Below are 25599 nucleotides of genomic sequence, written 5' to 3' on the forward strand. Positions count from 1 at the left end.
CTATTCCTATCTCGATGTCCCGCTATTTCTTCCTTAATGATAGCTTCAAACATTTTCCCCACTACAGATGTTAAACTAACCGGCCTATAGTTACCTGCCTTTTGTCTGCCCCCTTTTTTAAACAGTGGCGTTACATTAGCTGCTTTCCAATCCGCTGGTACCGCCCCAGAGTCCAGAGAATTTTGGTAGATTCTAACGAATGCATCTGCTATAACTTCCGCCATCTCTTTTAATACCCTGGGATGCATTTCATCCGGACCAGGGGACTTGTCTACCTTGAGTCCCATTAGCCTGTCCAGCACTACCCCCCTAGTGATAGTGATTATCTCAAGGTCCTCCCTTCCCACATTCCTGTGACCAGCAATTTTTGCAATGGTTTTTGTGTCTTCCACTTTGAAGACCGAAGCAAAATAATTGTTTGAGGTCTCAGCCATTTCCACATTTCCCATTATTAAATCCCCCTTCTCATCTTTTAAGGGACCAACATTTACTTTAGTCACTCTTTTCCATTTTATATATCGGTAAAGGCTTTTACTATCTGTTTTACCCAGTCTATATTGGGGTAATTAAGGTCTCCTAATATTACTATATTTTTGTTACATGCCCTTGCAATTTTCCAACAAATTTGCTCATCTATCTATCTCATAGTTTAGAGCTCAATTTTAAAAAAACTTGCAGCAATGTATCTGTTCCCCCTCTGTTCCTTAACTCAAGCCAAATAGATTCAGTCCTAGAACCATCTAGTATATCTTTTCTATTTAGAACTCTAACATCAATACTGCCATGCTCACTTCTCTTTTTCCTTCTCTAACACTCCTGAATATTTTGGTAATATTAAGAACTTATTCCTGGCCTTGTTTGAGCCGTGTCTCTGTTAATGTAACCGCGTTATAATCCCATGTAGCAACTTGTGCCCGCAGCTTATAAAGCTTTCTTAGTTAAACTATGGACATTGATGTACATACAATTTCGTACCTCATTTTTACTTCGTTCCTCAACTGGTCCCTGACATTTATAATTTTACTGCTGTTTACATACCCCTCTGTCCTCTGATCTCATTGCTGATCCCGTCTGCTATTTTCTGGTTCCTGCCAAATTAGTTTAAACTCTACAACAGTATTAGTTAACCAGTTTTCAGTGGGAACATTGATCCCAGCTCTGTTCTGGTTCAAACCATCCATCTTGTACAGGTGCCCCATCCCCAGCACTGGTCCCAATGCCTCAGGAATATGAAACCCTCCTGCACCACTTCTCCAGCCAGGCATTTACCTGTGCTAACTTCCTGTTTCTATACTCGCTAGCACGCGGCACCGGGAGTAATCTTGAGATTACTACCTTTTTGAGGTCCTATTTTTAAAATCTTTTTCCTAGCTCCTGACTCTGCCTGAAGGACCTTGACATTTTGTCTTCCTTGGTCTATAGTCTTAATTTGTGAAAGACACATTTGAAAAATCTGTAATTTGCTGATTGTAATATCTCTATAATACCTTATAATTCCTATATGGATCTAGCATGCTCGCTACTAAATGCAATTGTTTTTATCAAATATCTTCGGATCTATACAACTTCTATCTATCATCTACCTTTAATTGTTACCTTCTTTATTGTTCCTTTTGGTTATCCTCAATTTATAGGACCCCCAATTTCTTAATACAACAGAAAGATGGAGAGAAATTAAAAAATACTGTCAAATGTCATAATAACAAGCATGTCCAAAAACACCTCTAGTTGGGAGAAATTTATTTTTTCTTTGAATTGCTCATTCTTCATACTAATCATTTTCTTTTGAAGATGGACACTTCACTACTTTACAAAGTCAGAGAGCAAATATATGCTTTGTAAAACTCTTTATCAATTTCACATAACAAAAGCACTTGAGTTGTGGAGCAGAAATTAGCCACATCCCCGTTTTTAGGACCAGGGCTTGAGATGGTGACATTTATTTTTAGAAACCCTAGGTGCCTGTTTTTTGAGAGCTTGATTTTTTTTTAGCATAGCTCTTCACCTGCTGTACTCATAAACCATAATCAATATAAGCCTTGATTTTATTTCAAAGACTGGGATCTAAGCAGGTCAATTTATTGATTCCTGTATAGTGTCTTGTTCTGCTGTCAATTATTTTTTATCACAGAGTGAGGTACTTAACTCCAGGCCGGACTGATTTGAAAAGTAGGGACCCAGTTCTATTAGAATCAACCCCTCAGTCGGATAATGTATTGTTTCTGTGTCCATCAGTGTACTCTGTATCTGGAGAACAGAACTTCAGTGCTTGAAATTAGCATTGGGCTTAATTTTATTGCAAAGAATAAAAATTTATTCCCAAAAGGTAGAAGTATAACATTTATCCTGTGCAATATTTGTGCTTTATATAATTGAAGGTTTAGTTCCTGTCACCCCTATGCTTTAAAAGCATCGATATATAAAAAAAATATTGCATTAAACATGCAATACTTGTAAACACAACTTTTTCTTTTTGTTTTGTTATGATTTTTGGTTATACTTTTGAGTGTATTTACCATTGTAAATTGCTAACATTTTCCATTCAATTTTGCTATGTCAGCCATCATGATGCAGTTGCAGGTTCGTGCCACTAGGTAACTGTGGAGCAAGTTTCTGAAGTCTCCCAACTCTGTCCATCTTGTATGTTAAAATTGTATTTATCAATGGGCAATGCTAGGTGAAATTTATTAGTGTAATTAATTTTGCTGATGGCACATATTTCCTCTTCACAAATCCTGACTTCCTGTGTAACAAGTTTACATTCTAAAATTATGTATAAACATTTCTAATGGTAACTCCAATGTTAAGTGACACCACTGACCTGTAATTATTACATATCATGATACTTTGTTGCATTTTTCCCCAGAATTACTAAAATGCTTTCTGAAAATCAAAAAGTCTAAATTTTTCTCTAACTAGAATTTCTGCTTTCTAAAATATGATTTTAAACAAAATAAAACATTCAAATAATTACATATTTCACAATTACATGATTACATTTTCCATTGTATTCTCTTTTATGCCATTTAATGCTTTCATGTAAGGCTTTACTTCAAGTTTTCAGCATCTTCCAAATGCCTGGGCCTCGACTTGATATTTTTACCCAGAGTTGTGACTTTATTATCTGAATGCAATTGTGCAGTCTGAGCAACTGCAGTGTATGCAATTTCCCAGGATGCATTTAGATAGTTGAACTGCTGGAATACTTTTCTTCAGCTTCTAGCAGTTTCCTGTCCCGTTGTTTCTCTAAATTATTTTAAGGGAAAATGGGCTAATTTCAAAAGCTTTATTCGGGAAAAGTTTATATTACATTTTTTAAACATAAAGATTGTGTGTGTGTAGGACAGTGAGGAAAAATTATAAAGTGTACTGATTATACTTGTGCTCTATACATTTCAGAAAGTGTATGAAGCAAAGAGAGTGTCTTTCCTCATCCTAATTTAATTTAATATTTCAAATATATATTTGGGATCTTTCAAATTAAAAAGCAAAGGAGTTGAATTTTGAAAGCAAACTTAAAAAGTTCCATCAGCTGCATTTTTATGATAGTAATTACAATATTTCTATTTTCATGCCAGAGAGGGACAGACAGACAGACAGGAAACAGGATCGAGATAACTAAACACAACCAGGAACTCGTCACAAAACACCAAATTTATTGTTTGCAGAGATGTCGTTCAATGCCACAAAAATCAGTGTTGCCAGAGACTGAATCCTGCACGGTATACGGTTTTCGGAACATTCCAGTTTTTGGAACTCCGGATTTCGGACACTCTATCTGTATTGCTACCAAGGAGCACGACGACCTCCAAAAACAGCTTAAAAAAAGAATCTGAATAAATGAGACCAGTGCTGACACCAGCAGAGATCCTTTATTTAAATTTTACTTCCTAATGGTCATACTTCTGGGAGCCAAGGAAAAGTTATGTTCTTTTAGAAAATGTGGCTTATGTATAATACTTTGATGGGGAAGCCATAACACAATGCTGCTATTTTGGTTATGCATTGTAGCAAGAAAATTCTCAGATATTAGTGAAGTCAATACATAGCTGTTTTTGAATGTTGGAGGGAAAGAATGATTGACTTTTATTTCTGGATGAGCAAAAATTTCCTCTAACTTAATATTGGGAAGACTGAAGCCATTGTCTTCGGTCCCCACCACAAACTCCTTCCCTTTCCCTGCCAAATGTCTGAGGATAAACCATACTGTTCGCAACCTTGGTGTCATATTTGACCCCAAGATGAACTGCCTACCACATATCATCGCCATCACTAAGACCACCTATTTCCCCCTCTGGAACATCACCCAACTCCACCCCTGCCTCAGCTCATTTGCTGCTGAAATCCCATCCATGCCTTTGTTACAGCTAGACTTGACAGGGGTCACAGTCTAAGGATAAGGGGTAAGCCATTTAGGATGAGGAGAAACTTCTTCACTCAGAGAATTGTGAACCTGTGTAATTCTCTACCACAGAAAGTTGTTGAGGCCAGTTCGTTTGATATATTCAAAAGGGTATTAGATGTGGCCCTTACGGCTAAAGGGATCAAGGGGTATGGAGAGAAAGCAGAAATAGGGTACTGAAGTTGCATGATCAGCCATGATCATATTGAAGGGCCGAATGGCCTACTCCTGCACCTATTTTCTATGCTTCTATTCCAATGCACTCCTGGCTGGCCTTCCATATTTTGCCCTCCGTAAACTTGAGGTCATCCAAAACTCTGCTGCCCGTGTGCTAAATGGCACTAAGTCTCATTCACCTATCACCTCTGTGCTTGCTGACCTACATTGGCTCTCGGTTAAGCAGTGCCTCAATTTATTTAAAAAAATTCTCATCCTTGTTTTCAAATCTCTCCATGGCCTCGCCCTTCCCTATCTCTAATCTCCTCCAGCGCCACAAACCTCTGAGATATCAGCGCTCCTCTAATTCTGGCCTCTTGCGCATCCCCAATTTTAATCACTCCACCATTGGTGGCCGTGCTTTCAGATGCCAATGCTGTAAGCTTTGAAATTCGTCCCTAAACCTCTCTGCTTCTCTACCTCTCTTTCCTCCTTTAAGACGCTCCTTAAAACCTACCTCTTTCACCAAGCTTTTGATCATCTGCCCTAATTTGTGGCTCTGTGTCAACATTTGTTTTATAACACTCCTGTGAAGTGCCTTGGAAGATTTTACTCTGTTAAAGGTACTATATAAATACAAGTTGTTATTGTTCAACTTCCATTTATCTCCCCAGCTAGGTGACTTGCGGCACCACCTGGCTGGGTGGGTAGGCAGCTACTCACCTCCAAATTTCTGGCAGTGCCATTCTGTTACTAGCTAATAGGAACTGAGCCAAGAAGCCTTGAGTGACTTGACCATAACACCTCATGGTGCAACATTTTATTGTATCAAATTGCTGTGGTGCTGAATTTTGGATTTGCGATATTTGATCTTGAAGTTGGAGATTTAACGTGTTTGAACTTCATGCTATGGTAAATAATGAAGAACAAACTTGCATTTCTATGGTGCCTGGCGCCTTTCATGACCGCAGGATGTCCCAAAACTTTACAGACAGAAAAGCATAACATGCCAGATTTTGCATTTCACGCTATACATCGTTAATTAGATTTGTTTGTGCATGTTTAGGTTTTTAAAATTTTTGCTAACAAAGTTGCTGGAAGTGCGAGTTGATAATGGTGCGGCGAGAGCAATAGTGCATCTGTAACCTTGGTGAACAACGGGACAAACATTGTATCTCCATAATCAATGAGGTTAAAGGATTGAGAAATAAACCGAGGAAACGCTGAGAAGGAGGGTGAATTAGAATGGGCGAATTCAATGTCAAATCAGATACAGAAAGAGAATTAAAGGGAGGGAAAGAGAGATTGGTTTAAGAGAGAGAAAAAAAAGACAAGGGAAAAGTAAGGATAAAAATTATTTAAAATTTGACATTTTTTAAATCTCCTAAAACAATTCACAACCTGAAGGAATGGGACTCCACATTTAATTGTTTACTTTCTGGGCAAGAAAGGTTGATTGGCAGTCATTAACAATTATCCAATTATCACATGGTTAAATGTACTTGAGCTTTTGGTTGCAAGACTTATTTTTCTGTGGCGAGTTTAATGACAATCAATGCGCAACATCAGCAGCTTCATGAAAATCACGCTCTCGCAAAGCTATCAGAGCGACGCAAATTGGCCAGAAACTGGTGACGATTCACAATTCACGGGGTTCTCTTCCTCTACAAGTTACTGGCCCATTTGCGCATTAATAATGGCGGACTTCTTTCAGACTTTATTTTTTCAGTAAAATCTGGCCGCAAAAGTTAATGTGTGTCAAAGCTTTAGTTTTTAGGTCAGAGTATTTGAATAATATCTTTTTTTGTTTCAGGATGAATTTAAGACATGGTTTCGGGCAAAGGTTTACACATTACTTTCTCCTGGGACAGATCCTATGGAGAATTTTGAATCCCGAATGAGTAAATCAGTGGAAAATGGACATGGAAACTACATTGCTGGGCATCCTGTTGACCACAACAAAAAGCTGCTGCTGGGAAAAATACCAGAGACTGAAGCAGTGCTAGTAAGAGATCGTAGAATCATATACATTATAGCACAGAAATAACCAGGCATCTTGTGCTGGTGCTAGCTCTTAAACTTCAGTTATCTACTCTAATCTAATTTCCTTGCCCTATTCTATAACCTTGTATATACCTTTTCAATACTTATAGAATTCTACTTTATGTGATGTTGTAGTCTCTGACTTAACAGTCTCTGAAGCATTCTATATTCTATTAATCCACTGTGGGAAAAGTTCTAATAACTATCCTATTTATCTTTCTAGTAAGAATCCTGAGGCTATGTCCTCTTATTGCTGATTAACCAACCAGTGGAACATTTTTTTGGTATTTACCCCCTCAAACTCTTTCTGAATTTTTGAAAATTTCTATTAGGTGTCTGGTGAGAAAACACAAATTTTCAAGACTTTCTTCATAGCTATAACTTCTTATTCCTGATATCTCACTAGTGAATCTTCACTGTACCCATTGGATGGCTCTGCTATCCTGCCTATAATGGAGTGCCCCAAACTGTGTGCAGTACTCCACACTGTAGCCTAACCTATGTCTCAAAAAAATTCAACATTACTTCCTTGGCTTTTATAATTAATGCCTGCATGTATAAATCCCAAAATTTCATTTGTCTTTTTTATGTTCTTTTTCTACTGGCATTCTCATCTTTAAAGATCTATGCACAGGTATCACCATTTCAAAATAATTTTGTTTCTCCACTCTGTTAAAAGTTATCATTTAGCATATATTTCCTTTTGTTATTTTTCCCAAAATGTACAACCTCTTGTTTCTTGGCATTGAAGTGCATCTTTTACCGGTTCAAGAATGAATGTTGACAAATACCTGTTCTTCAAAAAAAAGTGCCATGGAATAATTTATGCCCACCTGAAGAGGCAGACTAGGCCTTGATTTAACATCTGATTTGAAAGAAGACACCTCTGAAAATGCATCACTCTCAATACTGAAGTGCCAGCCTGGTTAGGTGTTGAAGTCCTGGAGTGAGATTTGAATGCACAACTTTCTGACTCAGATGAGAGTGCTACTACTAACCCAAGCTGACACTTCAGAGGTGAGAGAAGTATTAAGAATCACACAATAGTGGGGGGTGAGGGTTCAGCTCAGTGGAAATTAAAAAAGTCAAAGAGCAAGAAGGAGGCAATAGAGCAGGGTAGCGGTAGGGGAAATGGTAACCAGAGTGTGACAGGAAGGGACAGAATGCATAAAAATAAGGGTGTATCACAAAGTGGGGTCAAAGCAGGGAAAAATCGTAAAAAGACAAAATTAAAAGCTCTTTATCTGAATGCACACAGCATTCGTAACGAGATAGATGGTTGACGATAGATATAAATAGGTTTGATCTGATAGCCATTACAAAGACGTGGTTGCAAAGTGACCAAGACTGGAAACTGAATATTCAGGGGTATTTGACAATTTGGAAGGATAGACCTAAAGGAAAAGACATGGGGTAGCTCTGTTAATAAAGGATGAAATCAGTGCAGTAGTGAGAAATTATATTGGCTCAGAAGATCAAGATGTAGAATCAGTTTTGGGTGGAGATAAGAAATAATAAGGGGAAGAAGTCACTGGTAAGTGTAGTCTATCGGCCTCCTAACAGTAGCTACACTATTGGACGGACTATAAATCAAGAAATAATGGAGGTTTGTAAGAAAGATACCGCAATAACCATGGGCGATTTTAATCTTCATATTGATTGGACAAGTCAAATTGGCCAAGGAAGCCTTGAGGGAGAGTTCATAGAGTGTATACGTGATGATTTCCTTGAACAGTACGTTGCGGAACCAATCAGGTTGCAGGCTATCTTAGATCAGGTACTGTGTAATGAGAACAGGATTAATAAATTAACGAATTAACTGCGCAGATAGCAGTTAACGGGTATGATGTAATTGGCATCACGGAGACATGGCTCCAGGATGACCAAGGCTGGAAACTCAACATCCAGAGGTATTCAACACTTAGGAAGGATAGACAGAAAGGAAAAGGAGGCAGGGTGGCATTGCTGGTTAAAGAGGAAATTATTGCAAGAGTAAGAAAGGACATTAGCTTGGATGATGCGGAATCGGTATGGGTTAAACTGCAGAATACCATGGGGCAGAAAACACTAGTGGGAGTTGTGCACAGACCACCAAACAGTAGTAGTAAGGTTGGGGACAGCATCAAACAAATTAGGGATGCATGCAATAAAGGTACAGCAGTTATCATGGGTGACTTTAATCTACATATTGATTGGGCTAACCAAACTGGTAGCAATACGGTGGAGGAGGATTTCCTGGAGTGTATTAGGGATGGTTTTCTAGACCAATATGTCGAGGAACCAACCAGGGAGCTGGCCATCCTAGACTGGGTGATGTGTAATGAGAAAGGACTAATTAGCAATCCCTTGGGGAAGAGTGACCATAATATGGTAGAATTCTTTATTAGGATGGAGAGTGACACAGTTAATTCAGAAACTAGGGTCCTGAACTTAAGGAAAGGTAACTTCGACGGTATGAGGCATGAATTGGCTAGAATAGACTGGTAAACTGACGGTGGATAGGCAATGGCAAACATTTAAAGATCACATGGATGAACTCCAGCAATTGTACATCCCTGTCTGGAGTAAAAATAAAACAGGGAAGGTGGCTCAACCGTGGCTAACAAGGGAAATTAAGGATAGTGTTAGATCCAAGGAAGAGGCATATAAATTGGCCAGAAAAAGCAGCAGACCTGAGGACTGGGAGAAATTTAGAATTCAGCAGAGGAGGACAAAGGGTTTAATTAAGAGGGGGAAAATAGAGTATGAGAAGAAGCTTGCCGGGAACATAAAAACTGACTGCAAAAGCTTCTATAGATATGTGAAGAGAAAAAGATTAGTGAAGACAAACGTAGGTCCCTTGCAGTCAGATTCAGGTGAATTTATAACTGGGAACAAAGAAATGGCAGACCAATTGAACAAATACTTTGGTTCTGTCTTCACGAAGGAAGACACAAATAAACTTCCGGAAGTACTAGGGGACCGAGGGTCGAGTGAGAAGGAGGAACTGAAGGATATCCTTATTAGGCGAGAAATTGTGTTAGGGAAATTGATGGGATTGAAGGCCGATAAATCCCCGGGGCCTCATAGTCTGCATCCCAGAGTACTTAAGGAAGTGGCCCTAGAAATAGTGGATGCATTGGTGATCATTTTCCAACAGTCTGTCGAGTTGGAATCAGTTCCTATGGACTGAAGGGTAGCTAATGTAACACCACTTTTTATAAAGTGAGGGAGAGAGAAAGCGGGTAATTATAGACCGGTTAGTCTGACATCAGTGGTGGGGAAAATGTTGGAATCAGTTATTAAGGATGAAATAGCAGCGCATTTGGAAAGCAGTGACAGGATCGGTCCATGTCAGCATGGATTTATGAAAGGGAAATCGTGCTTGAAAAATCTGGAATTTTTTGAGGATGTAACTACTAGAGTGGACAAGGGAGAACCAGTGGATGTGGTGTATTTGGACTTTCAAAAGGCTTTTGACAAGGTCCCACACAAGTGATTGGTGTGCAAAATCAAAGCACATGGTATTGGGGGTAATATACTGACGTGGATAGAGAACTGGTTGGCAGACAGGAAGCAGAGAATCAGAATGGCAGGCAGTGACTAGTGGAGTGCCGCAGGACTCAGTGCTGGGACCCCAGCTCTTTACAATATACATCAATGATTTGGATGAAGGAACTGAGTGTAATATCTCCAAGATGACACTAAACTGGGTGGCGGTGTGAGCTGTGAGGGGGACGCTAAAAGGCTGCAGGGTGACTTAGACAGGTTAGGTGAGTGGGCAAATGCATGGCAGATGCAGTATAATGTGGATAAATGTGAGGTTATCAACTTTGGGGGCAAAGACACAAAGACAGAATATTCTCTAAATGGTAGCAGATTAGGAAAAGGGGAGGTGCAACGAGACCTGGATGTCATGGTTCACCAGTCATTGAAAGTTGGCATTCAGGTAAAGAAGGCAAATGGTATGTTAGCCTTCATAGCTAGGGGATTTGAGTATAGGAGCAGGGAGGCCTCACCTGGAATATTGTGTTCAGTTTTGGTCTCCTAATCTGAGGAAGGATGTTTTTACTATTGAGAGAGTGCAGCGAAGGTTCACCAGACTGATTCCCGGGATGGCTGGACTGACGTACGAGGAGAGACTGGATCAACTGGGCCTTTATACATTGGAGTTTAGAAGAATGAGAGGGGATCTCATAGAAACATGCAAGATTCTGATGGGACGGGACAGGTTAGATGCGGGAAGAATGTTCCCGATGATGGGGAAGTCCGTAACCAAGGGACACAGTCTTAGGATAAGGGGTAGGCCATTTAGGATTGAGATGAGGAGAAACTTCTTCACTCAGAGTTGTTAACCTGTGGAATTCCCTGCCGCAGAGCATTGTTGATGCAGTTCATTGGATATATTCAAGAGGGAGTTAGATATGGCCCTTACGGCTCAGGGGATCAAGGGGTATGGAGAGAAAGCAGGAAAGAGGTACTGAGGCCATGATCTTGAATGGTGGTGCAGGCTCGAAGGGCCGAATGGCCTACTCCTGCACCTATTTTCTATGTTTCTATTATCTCATAATAAAGGATTCTCTAGGAAAGAAAGAACATAGCATGGTTGAATTTCAAATTCAGTTGGCAGGTGAGAAAGTTGGATCTCAAAGCAGTGTCCTGATGTTAAATAAAAGAGACTACAAAGGCAGAGTTGGCTAAAGTGGACTGGGAAAATAGATTAAAGTGTAAGACGGTTGATAAGCAGTGGCAGACGTTTAAGGAGATATTTCATAACTCTCAACAAAAATATATTCTAGTGAGAAGGAAAGACTTTAAGGGAAGGGAGAACCATCTGTGGCTAACTAAAGAAGTAAAGGATGGTATCAAATTGAAAACAATGGCGTACAAAGTGGCCAAAATTAGTGGGAGGCCAGAGGATTAGGAAATTTTAAAAACCAGCAAAGGAAGACTAAAAAAATAATAGAGGGGGAAGATGGATTATGAGAGTAAACGAGCAAGAAATATAAAAACACATGGTAAAAGTTTCGACAGGTATATAAAAAGGAAGAGAGTAGCTAAAGTAAACGTTCATCCCTTAGAAACTGGGGAAATAATAATGGGGAACAGGGAAATGGCAGAGACTTTGAACAAATATTTTGTATCGGTCTTCATGGTAGAAGACACCAAAAACATTCCAATAATGGATAAGCAAGGGGTTAAAGGAAGGGAGGAAGTTAAAACAATCACTATCACTAAAGAAAAAGTACTCGGTAAAATAATGGGTCTAACCCTGGATCTGGTGGCTTGCATCCTCAGGTCTTAAAAGAAGTGGCTGCAGATAGTCGATGCATTGGTTGTAAAATTCCCTGGATTCTGGAGAGGTCCCAGCGGATTGGAAAACCGCAAATGTAATGCTTCTATTTAAAAAAGGAGGCAGACTGAAAGCAGGAAACTATAGACCAGTTAGCCTAACATCTGTCATTGGGAAAATGCTGGAGTCCATTATTAAGGAAGCAGTAGTAGGACATTTGGAAAAGCAAAATACAGTCAAGCAGAGTCAGCATAGTTTTATGAAAGGGAAATCATGTTTGACAAATTTGCTGGAGTTCTTTGAGGATGTAACGAGCAGGGTAGATAAGGGGGAACCGGTGTATTTTGATTTACAGAAGGCATTCACTCAGGTGCCACATAAAAGGTTACTGCACAAGATAAAAGCTCATGGGGTTGGGGGTAATATATTGGTATGGATAGTGGATTGGCTAACTAATGAAAAACAGAGAGTCGAGATAAATGGGTAATTTTCCGGTTGGCAAGCGGTAACTAGTGGGGTGCCACAGGGATCAGTGCTGGGGCCTCAACTATTTACAATCTATTAATGACATGGATGAAGGGACCAAGTGTAATGTAGCCAAGTTTGCTGATGATACAAAGACGGGTGGAAAAGCAAGTTGTGAGGAGGACAAAACAAATCTGCAAAGGAATATAGACAGGCTAATTGAGTGGGCAAACATTAGGCAGATGGAGTATAATGTAGGAAAGTGTGAGGTTATTCACTTTGGCAGGAAAAATAAAAAAAGCAAATTATTATTTAAATGGACAAAAATTACAATGTACTGCAGTACAGAGGGACCTGGGGGTCCTTGTGCATGAAACACAAAAAGTTAGTATGCAGGTACAGCAAGTAATCAGGAAGGCAAATAGAATGTTGGCCTTTATTGCAAAGGGGATGGAGTATAAAAGTAGGGAAGTCCTGCTACAACTGTACAGGGTATTGGTGAGGCCACACCTAGAATACTGCATACAGTTTTGGTCTCCTTATTTAAGGCGGGATATACTTGCATTGGAGGCAGTTCAGAGAAGGATCACTCGGTTGATTCCTGAGATGATGGGGTTGATTTGTGAAGAAAGGTTGAGCAGGTTGTGCCTATACTCATTGGAGTTTAGAAGAATGAGAGGTGATTTTATTGAAACATATAAGATACTGAGGGGGCTCGATAAGATAGATGCAGAAGAGGATCTTTCAGCTCATGGGGAATCTAGAACTAGGGGACATAGGGCCCAAGTTTCCACATGATTTGCGGCTGATTTTTAGGAGCAACTGGTGGAGAACGGACTATCTTAGAAATCGCAATTCTCCACATTTTTTTTTCTGCAGTTCTAGTCAGGTAGAACAGTTCTACTTTGGAACAGAATTTTTTTCTTCAAAAGGGGGCGTGTCCGGCCACTGACGCCTGATTTGAAAGTTTCCACAGTGAAAACGTACTCCAAACTAAAGTAGAATGGAGCAAGTGAAGATTTTTGTAGAACTGAAAAAATCTGTTCTACACATTAAAAAATCAGGCGCAGGTTACAAATCAGGCGTCCAGAATGAGGTGGGGGGGAGGGGAACTCATTAAATTCTACAATAAATCCTTATTTATACTTATACAATTATTGTACAAATAAATCCAACCTGAATAAACATTTATAAGCAAAGAAAAGATTAAACCATCTTCCTACCTGTGTGAAAGTGCTTCAGCCAGGGAGAATGCTGCAGCAAGCCTCACAAAACGAGGCAGCCGTTACCGAACGCGGACGGGAGGGAGGGGAGGAGGGAGCCGACCGAACGCAGGGTGGGGGGGAGCCGACCGAACGCGGGGAGGGGGGGGAGAGCCGACCAAATGCGTGGAGGGGGGGGGAGAGCCGACCGAACGCGGGGGGGCGGAGCCGACCGAACGCGGGGGGGGGGGGGGGGAGGGAGCCAACCGAACGCGGGGTGGGGGGAGAGCCGACCGAACGCGGGGAGGGTGGGGGGGGGGAGGGAGCCGACCGAACGCGGGGTGGGGGGAGCCGACCGAACGCGGGGTGGGGGGAGAGCCGACCGAACGCGGGGGGGGGGAGAAGCCGACCGAACGTTGTGGGGGGGGGGGGAGCCGACCGAACGCTGTGGGGGGGGGGGAGCCGACCGAACGCGGGAGGGAGAGAGCCGACCGAACGCGGGGGGGTGGGGGGGGAGGGAAAGGAGCCGACCGAACGCGGGAGGGAGAGAGCCAACCGAACGCGGCGGGGGGAGAGGGAAGGGAGCCGACCGAACGCAGGGCGGGGGGGAAGGGAGGGAGCCGACCGAACGCGGGGGGGGGGGGGGGGGAGCCGACCGAACGCGGGAGGGAGAGAGCCGACCGAACGCGGGGGGCGGGGTGGAGGGAAGGGAGCCGACCGAACGCGGGAGGGAGAGAGCCGACCGAACGCGGGGCGGGGGGTGGGGGAAGGGAGCCGACCGAACGCGGGAGGGAGAGAGCCGACCGAACGCGGCGGGGGGGAGAGGGAAGGGAGCCGACCGAACGCAGGGCGGGGGGGAAGGGAGGGAGCCGACCGAACGCGGGGGGGGCGCGAAAGAGAGAAGGCTGCAGGAAGCCTCAAAAATTGAGGAGCCATTTCCCGACGGCAAAAGGGGGAGGTCGTCGGGAAACGGCTGGCTCAACTTTCTGAGGCTTCCTGCAGCCTTCTCACTGCTGCAAGAAGCCTCAGTGCTGATGTGCTGATGGCAATGTACTTTTATAAAAAAATGTTCAAAAACTAAACAGCTACAAAGAACTACAAAAATGGCCGAGTGCCAATGTTTTTTTCACACTGCCCGTGCGCGAACGCTCCAACGCGCACGCGCAGCGTTGCCGGCAGGAAAAAAACTAATTTAAATAGTACCCGCCCCCTCCCACTTACAAAATTGGTGCGAGTGTAGGCTCCGCCCCCCTGGGCGCCGCGCCAGGCAGACAAGGAGCTGCAAAGCGCTCGAGAATCGCGAGTTTTTTTTTAGGCGCCGTTTTAGGCGCGAAAAACGGGCGCCCAGCTCGGAGGGGCGCCCGTTTTTTTTCGTGTGGAAACTTGGGCCCATAGTTTCAGAATAAGGGGTCGCCTATTTAGAATTCGATGAGGAGGAATTTCTTCTCTGAGTGTCGTAAATCTGTGGAATTCTCTGTCCCAGTGAGCTGTGGAGGCTGTGTCATTGAATATATTTATGATGGAGGTAGACAGATTTTTGAGCGATTAAGAGAGTGAAGGGTTATGGGGAGCGGGCAGGGAAGTGGAGCTGAGCCCAAGATCAGATCAACCATGATCTTATTAAATGGCAGAGCAGGCTCGAAGGGCCAAATGTCCTACTCCTGCTCCTATTTATTATGTTCTTATGCTATGACAAGTTTTTATTGTGTCCTATCCAGGAGTATAAGAAAGCTATTTGGATACAGAAACAGCATTGAAGTCACAGAGGGAACTTTAATCATCAAACAATTAGATTAATGTAAAACCGAGGGTAAAGGAGGAGGAGAGTACCAAAAGTTAAAAATGCCTATTGGATATGTATGTTTTATTTAATTTGTATAGGAACAACCCCAACAGCTTAACAATGTGTACTTTTAATGCTGCACTATTATGCATTTTATGTTGGGTATAGTTGGTTATTTTATTATTCATTTTAACACTTTATTGAATTTAATGTCAATATTCTTACTGTTGCTTTTCAGGTTCGTTATTTTGTACATTGCAGTGTAACATACTTCTGGAACAACTTCTTACAAAATTTTAAAGACCTAAAGTAAGATCATTTAACTTTTAAAAGGCCAATCTAAAAGTCTTATTGTACATCAATTGTACATATGACAACCGTTTTAATTGGTTTAGTAAATTAAAATCTGACCTCTTTAAAATGAAATCTTTGTCACATGACTGCAGCATGAATAATTTTATGTTTTGTTCATGAATGTTTAATAATAAATACATTAACCATAGAAAATTGTGATATTCTTCCTTTTTTAATTTCCCAGGGGACTGACTGAGGGTGTTTCATGGTCTGCTATTCATAACCATCACAGTAAAGGACTGAGTAAAGAGCTGGAGGAATATCGGTAAAGCATTATTAAATCTGTTCATAAATTTGCTCTTCTGCATTGTTCATCTTTAACATATTCAACAATTGGATTTACAATTAGTTTGATTTCCTTTAGTATTTTTTTAACACACCTGTGATTTGTCTTTACATGTTAACATTAGTAATCAGTAATTAGTTATGACCGGTTGCAGTTTCACTATTTACTTCATAGACTACTTTGAAACATCTTTATTACATTTTACATTAGTTACACTGTGTTGTCTCTTCCAGGAGGTTTTTACTATGTGTTAGCTTAGGTTAGAAAAGTAATTACAGCTGCCTCTTTTTAAACATGCAGCACCATATCTCCTCAGAGGCTACACTGTCAGCAGGTGTACACATACCAATTTACAAGCACCTCTTTCTGGCTTATGACCTGAATTAGACTATTGAAACTTGATTGATTTATGAAGATAGGCAAAAAAGTAATTCTATTCTACAGATTTGAGCACATTGGCAGACTTACATTTTTGCACCTTTGCACTTGAGACAGTGTTTCCCCTAGGTTATTATCCTGATTTTTTTTTGTAGTTCTTCATTTATTTGTGTTCATACTGTTTTATTTTTATAAAGCTATAATATTTTTTAGGTAATTGGTGTATTTTTTGAAACGATTTAATTTGTCCCTGTGAGCACAGCTCTCTGCTGGAAGCCTGGGATTGTGTGGTTATCTCCATAGTCTTTTGACACTACAGTGTTACGCAAGTAATCCTTTTTTCCTGCACCATATAAAGTACTGCCCTTCCAGCTTGGTTCAGTTGGTAGAACTCCTCCTCCTAAATCAGTAGATTGTGAGCTTAAACTCGACTGCAGAATTGACTACATAATCTATATGACACCTCAGTGCAGTACTTAGGAAGTGGGGGGGAATGAAGGGTAGAAACTTGCAAGCAATAATGTTAAGGTGCATTTTGGTCTGTAATTTAAAAAAAATTGTGTTGAATCAACTCCAACAACTTAATGTGTACTTTTTCAGAGGTGTTGTTTTTGAGATGAGGCCTATTCTGACAGTTCAATCGCTATAAAAGAGCCATGGCATTATTTGAAGAGTAGGTGCCCAGGCCAATATTCCTCTCCCTCAAAAAACACTATGAAAAACAGATGAACTGGCCATTCATTTCATTTGCTGTTTGTGGAACTTTTGCTGTGCACAAATTCAAATTGGGTGTTGCATTTGCCTGCATAACAACAGTGATTGCACTTCTAAAGTAAATTCACTAGTTATACAAAGCTTTGGAATGTCATGAGGACATAAAACGATATATAAAATGCAAATTATTTGTTTTGTTACAAGTGACTTTCCCCCATTATTGACATTTGGACACCCTCTGCTGCCATTTTCATGTGGAAAATTACCTTGGATTTTTTTTTTCTCAGTTTGTATTTCTAATTGTCAGAGGATTCAGGCTATGAACATTTTAAGTATGGCCAACATTTCTGATTCTCCTGTTTCTGAAGCTTTTTGCAGCATAGCATGGCTTTCTGGACCATCTGAGGTGTTCTGGGAGGAATCACTCCCAACTTTGCGGCAGTTCTGGGAGATGGATTCAAATCAGCTTGAGGTGGCAAGTCCAGACATGTGTGATGCAGCTACTCAAGGTCTGGCCAAGCACAATATGCTGCAACTTAACTGGTCAACTTTTTCCTGTGTTTTCAAAGGGAGCGTATTTATTGGAAACATAGAAGTTAATGTTATATGTAGGCCGAGTGCTGGCTGGCTGGCACAGCTCTAGTCAGTAGCCTATCAGTATTTATTGAATGTTTGATTCCATCTCTCTTCCCCAGAGCTTCATGTGCAATTGCAGTTATGATGTTAGTGTTCATCAGATATTTCTCTCGTGAATGCTTAAGTGCCCAATATATAGTCGTGTATTGTTACCCAGGTGTTTAACAGATATCCTCAATACTGTAATTAACTTACTGGAATTAACACAAGTCCTCTTGTCCTCCCCTATTCTTTGTATAGTGGAAGAATACACACTCTATTAGATCTTGTGACTTCAGATATATTAAAAGTGAAAATTAAACAGTAGCAGAAAATCAATACAGCAGATTTTAGTTGATATATAACTAAGCCACCTTGGGGACAAAAATAATATGGTTCAATGTTAATGAGCAAGGCATTGAAGATGTGTTTACACAATGAACAGGGACAATAGTTACTTATTTAGTCTCCGGCTTCCTCTAAACATCCGCATATATTATTGTTGGGATAATCTATTCATTTGAGCCCAGCATGGTGTATCCGCCAATGGTCCACTTTTGTGTGGTTGAGGGGATGCTGGTTTCATTGATGGGCAAGTCACTGAATGGGTTAGAGATTGGAGAGACAGCCCACCCACTTCTATGGTCCGAAGTAACAAAAAGAAGAGAAAAAGCCATGTTGGAGATCGGTCAGTCACTCGGTCTTCTTGGGTCTGGGAGCTCAGTGCTGGTCTGAAGCAGAAGGCTGACCAGGAAAAGTTAAGTTAGCCCACTAACTTAGGAAAATGATTCACAAGAAGTTAAGTGACGTGAGTTTTCATTATAACGTTTACTCTGGTATATTCACCTCCTGTATGCAAAATAAAGTAGCTTAATGATTCGTATCTGGCCTCATCTCACTGAAGTGTGTTCAGTCTGCATACTGAAATATTGGAGAAGTACACAAGGGCAGAAATGAAAGACACAATATCCAGTTTAGATCATAAGGAGGCACTGTTGTTATGTTCTCTGGTTATGCTATTATATGGTTAGATATTAGGCAGTATGGCCTGAATGCAAGTCATACGGCGGGGTGACCCGACTGCTGAACCCAAGAGAATATCAAAAGCAGACCAATGTTTTGCAGTCCATTACATACATTCACCATCCTTTGCATAAAGTAGCAGTCTAAACTGTTTTTTCACTCTCCTATGTTTGAGACTATACCCTCATACATGGGTACAAGGATAATTAGCAAATATACAAATATATTCCTTAACATATATAGATTAAACCCATACAGAAGAAACCCCAAGTTGAAAAATTAGGTTTATTGCACCCGTGGTGAGCAAATAGCGTCTCTTTTTCTTTAAGAAAATTGAAAGTATGCACTTCAAAAATGTTTGTAAACCAAATTGGTCATTAATTCTTAAAAATGAGCACAATATGGCCAGGTAGGAAATTGTGGCTGTGTACAAGTTGGAGAGTTTATGGAACATTGCTTATTATTATACTAAATTGTATGGTTGACTTTTATTTCTATGCAGAAAACTGTTTTTTGGTGTGAATGAAGTTGAAGTCAAAGTGCCTTCAGTATTTACACTCCTAATTAAAGAGGTGAGTATTTCAAAAAAATTTGCTGTAATGGGGACTTGTCCATTGATTTCCATTCCCCCAGCCCCCCAGTCATTAATACTTTTAAGAAATCCCAATGTGGTAGATAGATTGTTTGCTTATGATTGTATAGAAACATGGGAAGCGGAGTAGGCTATTCTGCCCATCTCTGCTCTGCTCTGCCATTTCAGTTAGGTATGGCAGCTCTTGCTATTTAACCTAATTTCCCTGCATTTTCTCCATATTCTTAATGTCCTTACTTTCTAAGTAAGTATCTTTCTACTTTTTAAATACCTTGTTGACTTTGCATATTTGGCCTTCTGGGACAATGCATTCCATGGCTATCAGCACTCACCGTTTTTCTGGAGTCAGTCGAGCAGCAATTTCCGGTGTCCGCACATACGCAGTTGAACCTGGAAATCAGGAAGTTGCTGTCCGAGTTGCCCTGCTCCTCCAGAACAGCAACATCGGTACCTCACCAAGTGATTCATCATTAAAATATGAAGGACGTAAAGTTGCAGTACTTATCCACTAGATACCCACTACACACCAGAAAAAGTTGGGGCTTGTCCATTTAAGTGTAAGTGAATTTTTAACACCGTGATAAGTCTTAATTACAGCAAACAACTTCTGTAGCACTGAAAATGTACAATTACAAATGGAGTCTCATTCCTTCAGATTTTAATTACAGTTGGAGAATTAAAAAAAATATATTTTTGACTTACTTTCTGTCTCTTTTATCTCTCTTAATCCCATCTTTCTTTCCCTCTCTTTATTTCCCTTGCTGTACATGATTTTATGTTGAATCTAACTTGCACTTCCTGGTTTAGAGTCTGCATGCCTCAGCAAGGATTCTGCAATCTGATTGGTTGAAGAGGTACATAGTTGCTTTCCCTGTTCACACTGGTCCCACGTCCCCTGTAGAGCGTGCCGCGCTGTATCAGACTCCCGATGACTGTAGGTTACCGCTCAAAAGCCCACGATATGTCTGTGGGCAGCTGTAAGCATAAAAACACTGTTCATTCACCGCTGACCACAAAATCGAGGCCAATATCTTCTCTCTCAATTTTTCATAGTAATTCTAACCATAGCCTAACCAGTGTTTTTTGTAAGTTCATCATATTTTTATTCTTGTCCTCTATGACCCTATTTATTAAACCCCAAATTCTCTTGGCCTTTTTATGGCTATATCTACTTGTGCTTGCATTTTCAGTTGCACTTGACCCTCTAGATCTCTCTCCACCCTTCAATGTCTTTCCATTGAGCATATAATCCCATTCCTTGTATTTTTTTCTCCCAAAATGTATTACCTCACATTTAGTCATGTCAAATTGCATCTACCACCTTCTGCTCATTCCACTAACATATCTGTCTTCCTGAAGTCTTTTACAGTCCACTTTACTGTTTGACAAACTGCTTACTTTGAGTTGTCAGCACATTTTGAAATCATGTTCCCTATACCCAAGTCCAAATCATCTTTTATAGAGTGAAAACAAATGTGAGGACAACACAGAACCTCGGGGCACGCAACTTCCAAGTCTTCTCAGTCTGAGCAACATCCATTTACTTCAAAGTCTTTGTTTCCTGTCTATCAACTAACTTTATATCCATGGTGCTACATTTCCCCTTATACCAAATGCCTGATGAGCCTCTTATGAGACACCTTATCGAACACCTTCTGAAGATCCAAATACATTACAACAATAACTTGCATGTATGCAGCGCCTTTAACGTGGGAAAATGTCCTATGGCGCTTCACAGGAGCGGAATCAGACAGAAATTGACACCATGCCAAAGAAGAAGGTATTAGAATGGGTAGCTGAAACCTTGGTCAAAGAGCTAGGTTTTGAGAAGCATTTTAAAGCCGGTGGAAAGGTGATGAGGTTTAGTGCGGGAATTACAGAGCTTGGGGCTTAAATGACTGAAGACACTGCCCCCAGTGGTAGGGCGAAGTGAGTGGGGGATGCACAAGAGTGCAGAGTTGGAGGAACGCAGAGTTCTTGGAGGGTTGTAAGGCTGGAGGAGGATACAAACATAGGGTTGTAAGGCCATAAAGGGTTTTGAGCATAACTCAGCATGCGCTGGTGATGGGTGAGCGGGACCTGGCATTGGTTAGGTTACTGGCAGCAGAGTTTTGGATGATCTCAAGTTTATGGAGTGGATGATGGAAGGCCAATCAGGAGGGCACTATAATCGTCCAGTTGGAATCTAATAATATAGATGGGGTGGAGTCAGCTTGGAGTACCGATGAACTAATGTCCAAGTTTGGAAACGGGTGTGGAGGGCGAGTGAGACCAGGAACTGTTTGAGGGGCAGAGTATTAGTGGGTGCACTGCTCATGGAAAATGGATAGCCAAGGAGACATGGAGACTCGACCATGAACCAGCATAGGTTGATCCAGGAATCGAGCGGAGGTGAGAAGTGGCCTTGGTGATTAGTAGTGCACATGAACGGATCCAGTATAGCAGTGGAATGGTGAATGTAATTAACGACAATTGAAAGCAGGCGTAAAACAGCAGCAAAAAGATCATTTGGCAACAGTGGAGCAGAAACCAGAACGGGATGGGAACCAGCAGAAACAGATCAGAACTAATGTGAAAAATTCCCAGCAGAGGAGCAGAAAACTGAGGATGCAGCAAGTCAGATACTAGAATCAAGATGACTCAGCAGAGAATACAGTCTCTGTAGAAATGGGCAGCAAAGTTGGAGATCAGTACATTGTATGGAAGCAGTGAAGAAATGCACTGGCCCAGGAGAAAGTGGATTTCTGTCCAGAACCCATGCAGCAGCAGACAAAGCTAAGAAATCGGCAGTGCACTGAATTAGTCAGAAGCTCAGCAGGTAACTGCAGTAGGTGGGGAATACCTTAAAACCTGAAATGACTAAGTAGTAAAGCAGAGTCACAGCCCCTGAGTCTTGCAGTGTAGTCCTGATGGCAGAGAAATCTAGGAATTGGGAAGTTAAATTTGAGCAGAGTTCCAGCTAGCTGTTAAATAGAGTACAGTGAAAACAAAAAACAAGCAGGGTCAGGGAATTGGGCAATGAGCCCTGCACAGGTAGCTTGAACTTGTAGTTTGGGCTAAAATGCATCCACAATGAGAACCAGGGAATCTTATGCAATGGAAGAGAGGAGATTGAAGGAGAGAGAACAAAGGAAGGCAATGGATAAGGTTAGAGTTCAGGGGAGAGGAGCTTAGTCAAGAGCTGCCAGGCCAGGAGCCATCTACCTTTCTATATACCTTTATCCAATTAGTCACCGCTTCAAAACAAATAAGTTTGTCAAATATGAGCGACCCGAAATTCAGTACCGCTGGAAAGTTGGTGCTCCCCCCCACCTTTTTGTGACCATTAGCGGCAAAATGTTTTTGTGGCTGGGCCACCCCATATTCAGCTCCAAAAGTGAACAAATGGGTTCCAGCGCCAATGAACCCTTCCAAAGTGGATTTTTCAGCGGTGTGGCTGTCTTAATTTGAGCGTTATCATCACTGAGAAATTCAACATGCAGGTAAGGGTTTCTAACAAGCCAGCTGCTCAAAGGCCAGGGTTTGCAGCAAGGCCCTGAGGTTGGAAGGATGGCTGGTGTAAGAGGTGCAAGGAGAGCCAACAGGTTTACTGATAGAGCTGGAGACACTGATGGACAGTGTGGAGAATAAAAGAATACTTTTTCCTGACGTGGGGAGACCTGGCAGACCGCCAGTACATAATGCATGGAGGGAGATTGCAGGGGAGGTGTCAGGCACCTCCATATATGTGAGGACGCATCCTCCCAGGAGGGTGCTGGCCAGTCTGCACCCGGCCCTTCCAGGCCCAGAGGTGTTCCAGACCATCTTAGAGGGCAGCTTTTGGTCCCAGACAACAACCACAGCAGCCTTCCCAGACTCATGTTGCAGCCACAGGGATGACAGTTCGGCGTAGTGTCAGGGTAGTCACGCATAACAGGTATTATAGAGAGATGCACATGGGTAAAAAATGACAACACTATTATATTGTTCTTTATGGTCTGTTTTTGCATTGAGTTGAATAAATTGATAAATCTTTATTTTTGGCACATCTATCTGGCCAGGTGTTTCATCTGGGAGTGAGCAATTCTGCATTAAGGCACTCATTGTGATGGCCATTGAAAGTGAGAGCTGAAGGGTCATGTGTGAATGGGGTTATCTGAAGTGAGCAACTATGAGACGCAGCTGCACCTCCCTGCCAGGGTTGCGGTGGGGACGTCGCCTCCTAGCTCTGGGGCGACGGGGATCCTCCTCCTCCTGCTGTGTCTCCTCATCCTCATCCACGACGACCACCACGACGCCGCAGCCAACCGCAATCCCGAATCAGGCCGATGAAGACGGCGAGCACACTGGTCTGGCGCAGAATGAATAAATCATGGCTGCTGCCTGGGTACCTCGCATCAACTGCCAGGATCCGACGCTGGTGGTCACATACGAGCTGCACGTTCACAAAGATCTCGGGATGATGATGTGGCACCCTCAGCCCAACGTGTGTGCAGTCAATGGCACCCGGCACCCTCGGGAATCCTGCCATTCGGGCAAATCTGGCCTGCCGCTCCACCTGTTTGTCCATTGACATCAGGAAGGATATATACTGGACCCTTCTCCTGCACAGTGCATCTGTGACCTGCCGGATGCATCGATGTGTCGAGAATTGTGAGACGTTGCCAATGTCTGCAGTGGCAGACTGGAAAGAACCCGTCGCGTAAAATTTCAAGGCAATGGTGACCTTGATCTCCATGGTGAGGGCGGTCCTGAGGCGTGTTTGAGGCTGCAGGTTCTTTCTTAGGACAATTCAGAGCTCCCTCAGTACTTCTGTCCAAAGTCGTAGCCTTCGCAGGCATTGCTCATCAGTGAGCTGGAGGAAGGCGAACTGAGGTCTGTAGACCCTTTTGAGGGTATGGCCTCCTTCCCCCACGTCTGCATTGGCCACCTCCAGCTGGCCATCCCTGGTCCTCCTCATTCTCAGGCTCCTGTGGAAGCTCTTGCTGGAAAGGCTTCACCCAGTATTTGGAGGGAGTGGGCAGCATCCCTCTACCTTCCTCTTGATGCCATCTACCTCCTGGCCACTTTCTCTAGCTGCAGGTCTGTGCACATCTGCACGCCCTTCTCTTGGTTGTGCAGCCATGACTGCTGCCTCCCTTGTCCGCTGTCTCTCTGCACGACGCTGATGGCGACGCCTTCTCCAGCGTGCCGCCCTGCTTCTGACCAGGTGTACGAGGTGTCGCCCTCCCAACACTCCTCCCATCCTCAGGGTGAACCCTGCAAGCAGGTCTCTGCAGCCCACAATGAGGCCTACAAGCCTCCACTAAACATCCAGAAGTGAAAGTTCTACAAAAGTCTGTCAAAACCTCTGAGCAGCAGTCAGCAGGTTTAATGAAGCCAAAACAATTACTCCAACTTATTTCACTTTAAATTCAAATCAAAACTTTATGAAACTATTTTCTTGCTAAAGGGCCCCGATCGCGACAACACTCCGGCGGTGTCGCATTCAAGCACCGACTTGAATACCTCGCGGGGCACTGCCTGAAGAAGTCCTACATTTTTATAGGTGGCCGTTTTCCAGTGGCCCGGCCGCTGCTTCCCTCACCGCACGAAAATCTTCCTTTACTCCGGCTTCACCCCACTGTTTCTGGCGGAAGTGAGCACTGCTGAAACCCCCCGCCCCAAGCAGAATATGGCTCGGGGAGGGAAAACTAGCCGACTGATTTTTTTTCGATCGGCTGCCCAAAACCCACGGTAGCTGTCTCTTTGGGGACGGTGAATTTCGACCCCGAGTTGATTGTCCTTAATTGATATTAGATTAACTGATCTGTAGTCACTCAGTTTATGCTTCTCTCCTTTCTTGAGCAAGCGTGTTGGATTGGCTATTCTCTAGTCCCTATGGATAATTTGTATTATTGAGGTTTGCAAATTTGTGGCCAGAGCCATTAGTAGCCTCAGGTGTATGCCATCAGTGCAACATAATTAAAAAAAAAACATTCTCGGGATATTGGCATCGCTAGCAACATCAGCATTTATTGCCCATCCCTTTAGACGGTGATGGTGGGCCACCTTCTTGAACCATTGCAGTCCATTGAAGGAACTCCCATGATGCTGTTGGGTAGCGAGTTCCAGGATTGTGACCCAACGGTGATATTTTCCAAGTTGAGATAGGGTGTGACTTGGAGGGGACCTTGGAGGCAATGATGTTACTATGGACCCTGCTATCCTTGTTCTTCTAGGTGGTGAAGGTCATAGATTTGGGAGATGTTATCAGAGAAGCCTTGGCGAGTTTCTGCAGTGCATCATGTTGATAGTACACATTATAACTGCAGTGGTCGATGATTGAGGTGGTG

At 42.3% G+C, this 25599-nt stretch overlaps 1 protein-coding gene across 1 annotated transcript in view; it reads left to right on the top strand.

The window, feature by feature from the left end:
- Positions 1 to 24587, top strand: part of LOC139243022 (polyamine-transporting ATPase 13A3-like) — a gene marked incomplete at its 5' end in the record, with an annotated part of 30181 nt that extends 5594 nt beyond the window's left edge. Inside the window, 6 exons of the mRNA XM_070870610.1 lie at positions 6372 to 6563; positions 15562 to 15632; positions 15862 to 15942; positions 19196 to 19265; positions 21024 to 21145; positions 24386 to 24587. Coding sequence (XP_070726711.1) covers positions 6372 to 6563; positions 15562 to 15632; positions 15862 to 15942; positions 19196 to 19265; positions 21024 to 21145; positions 24386 to 24587 — 738 coding nt within the window. The remainder of the gene's footprint in view (positions 1 to 6371; positions 6564 to 15561; positions 15633 to 15861; positions 15943 to 19195; positions 19266 to 21023; positions 21146 to 24385) is intronic.
- Positions 24588 to 25599: the final 1012 nt, after the last annotated feature.

This window comes from Pristiophorus japonicus, unplaced genomic scaffold (genome assembly GCF_044704955.1).
Source record: "Pristiophorus japonicus isolate sPriJap1 unplaced genomic scaffold, sPriJap1.hap1 HAP1_SCAFFOLD_1574, whole genome shotgun sequence".
Taxonomy (NCBI): domain Eukaryota; kingdom Metazoa; phylum Chordata; class Chondrichthyes; family Pristiophoridae; genus Pristiophorus; species Pristiophorus japonicus.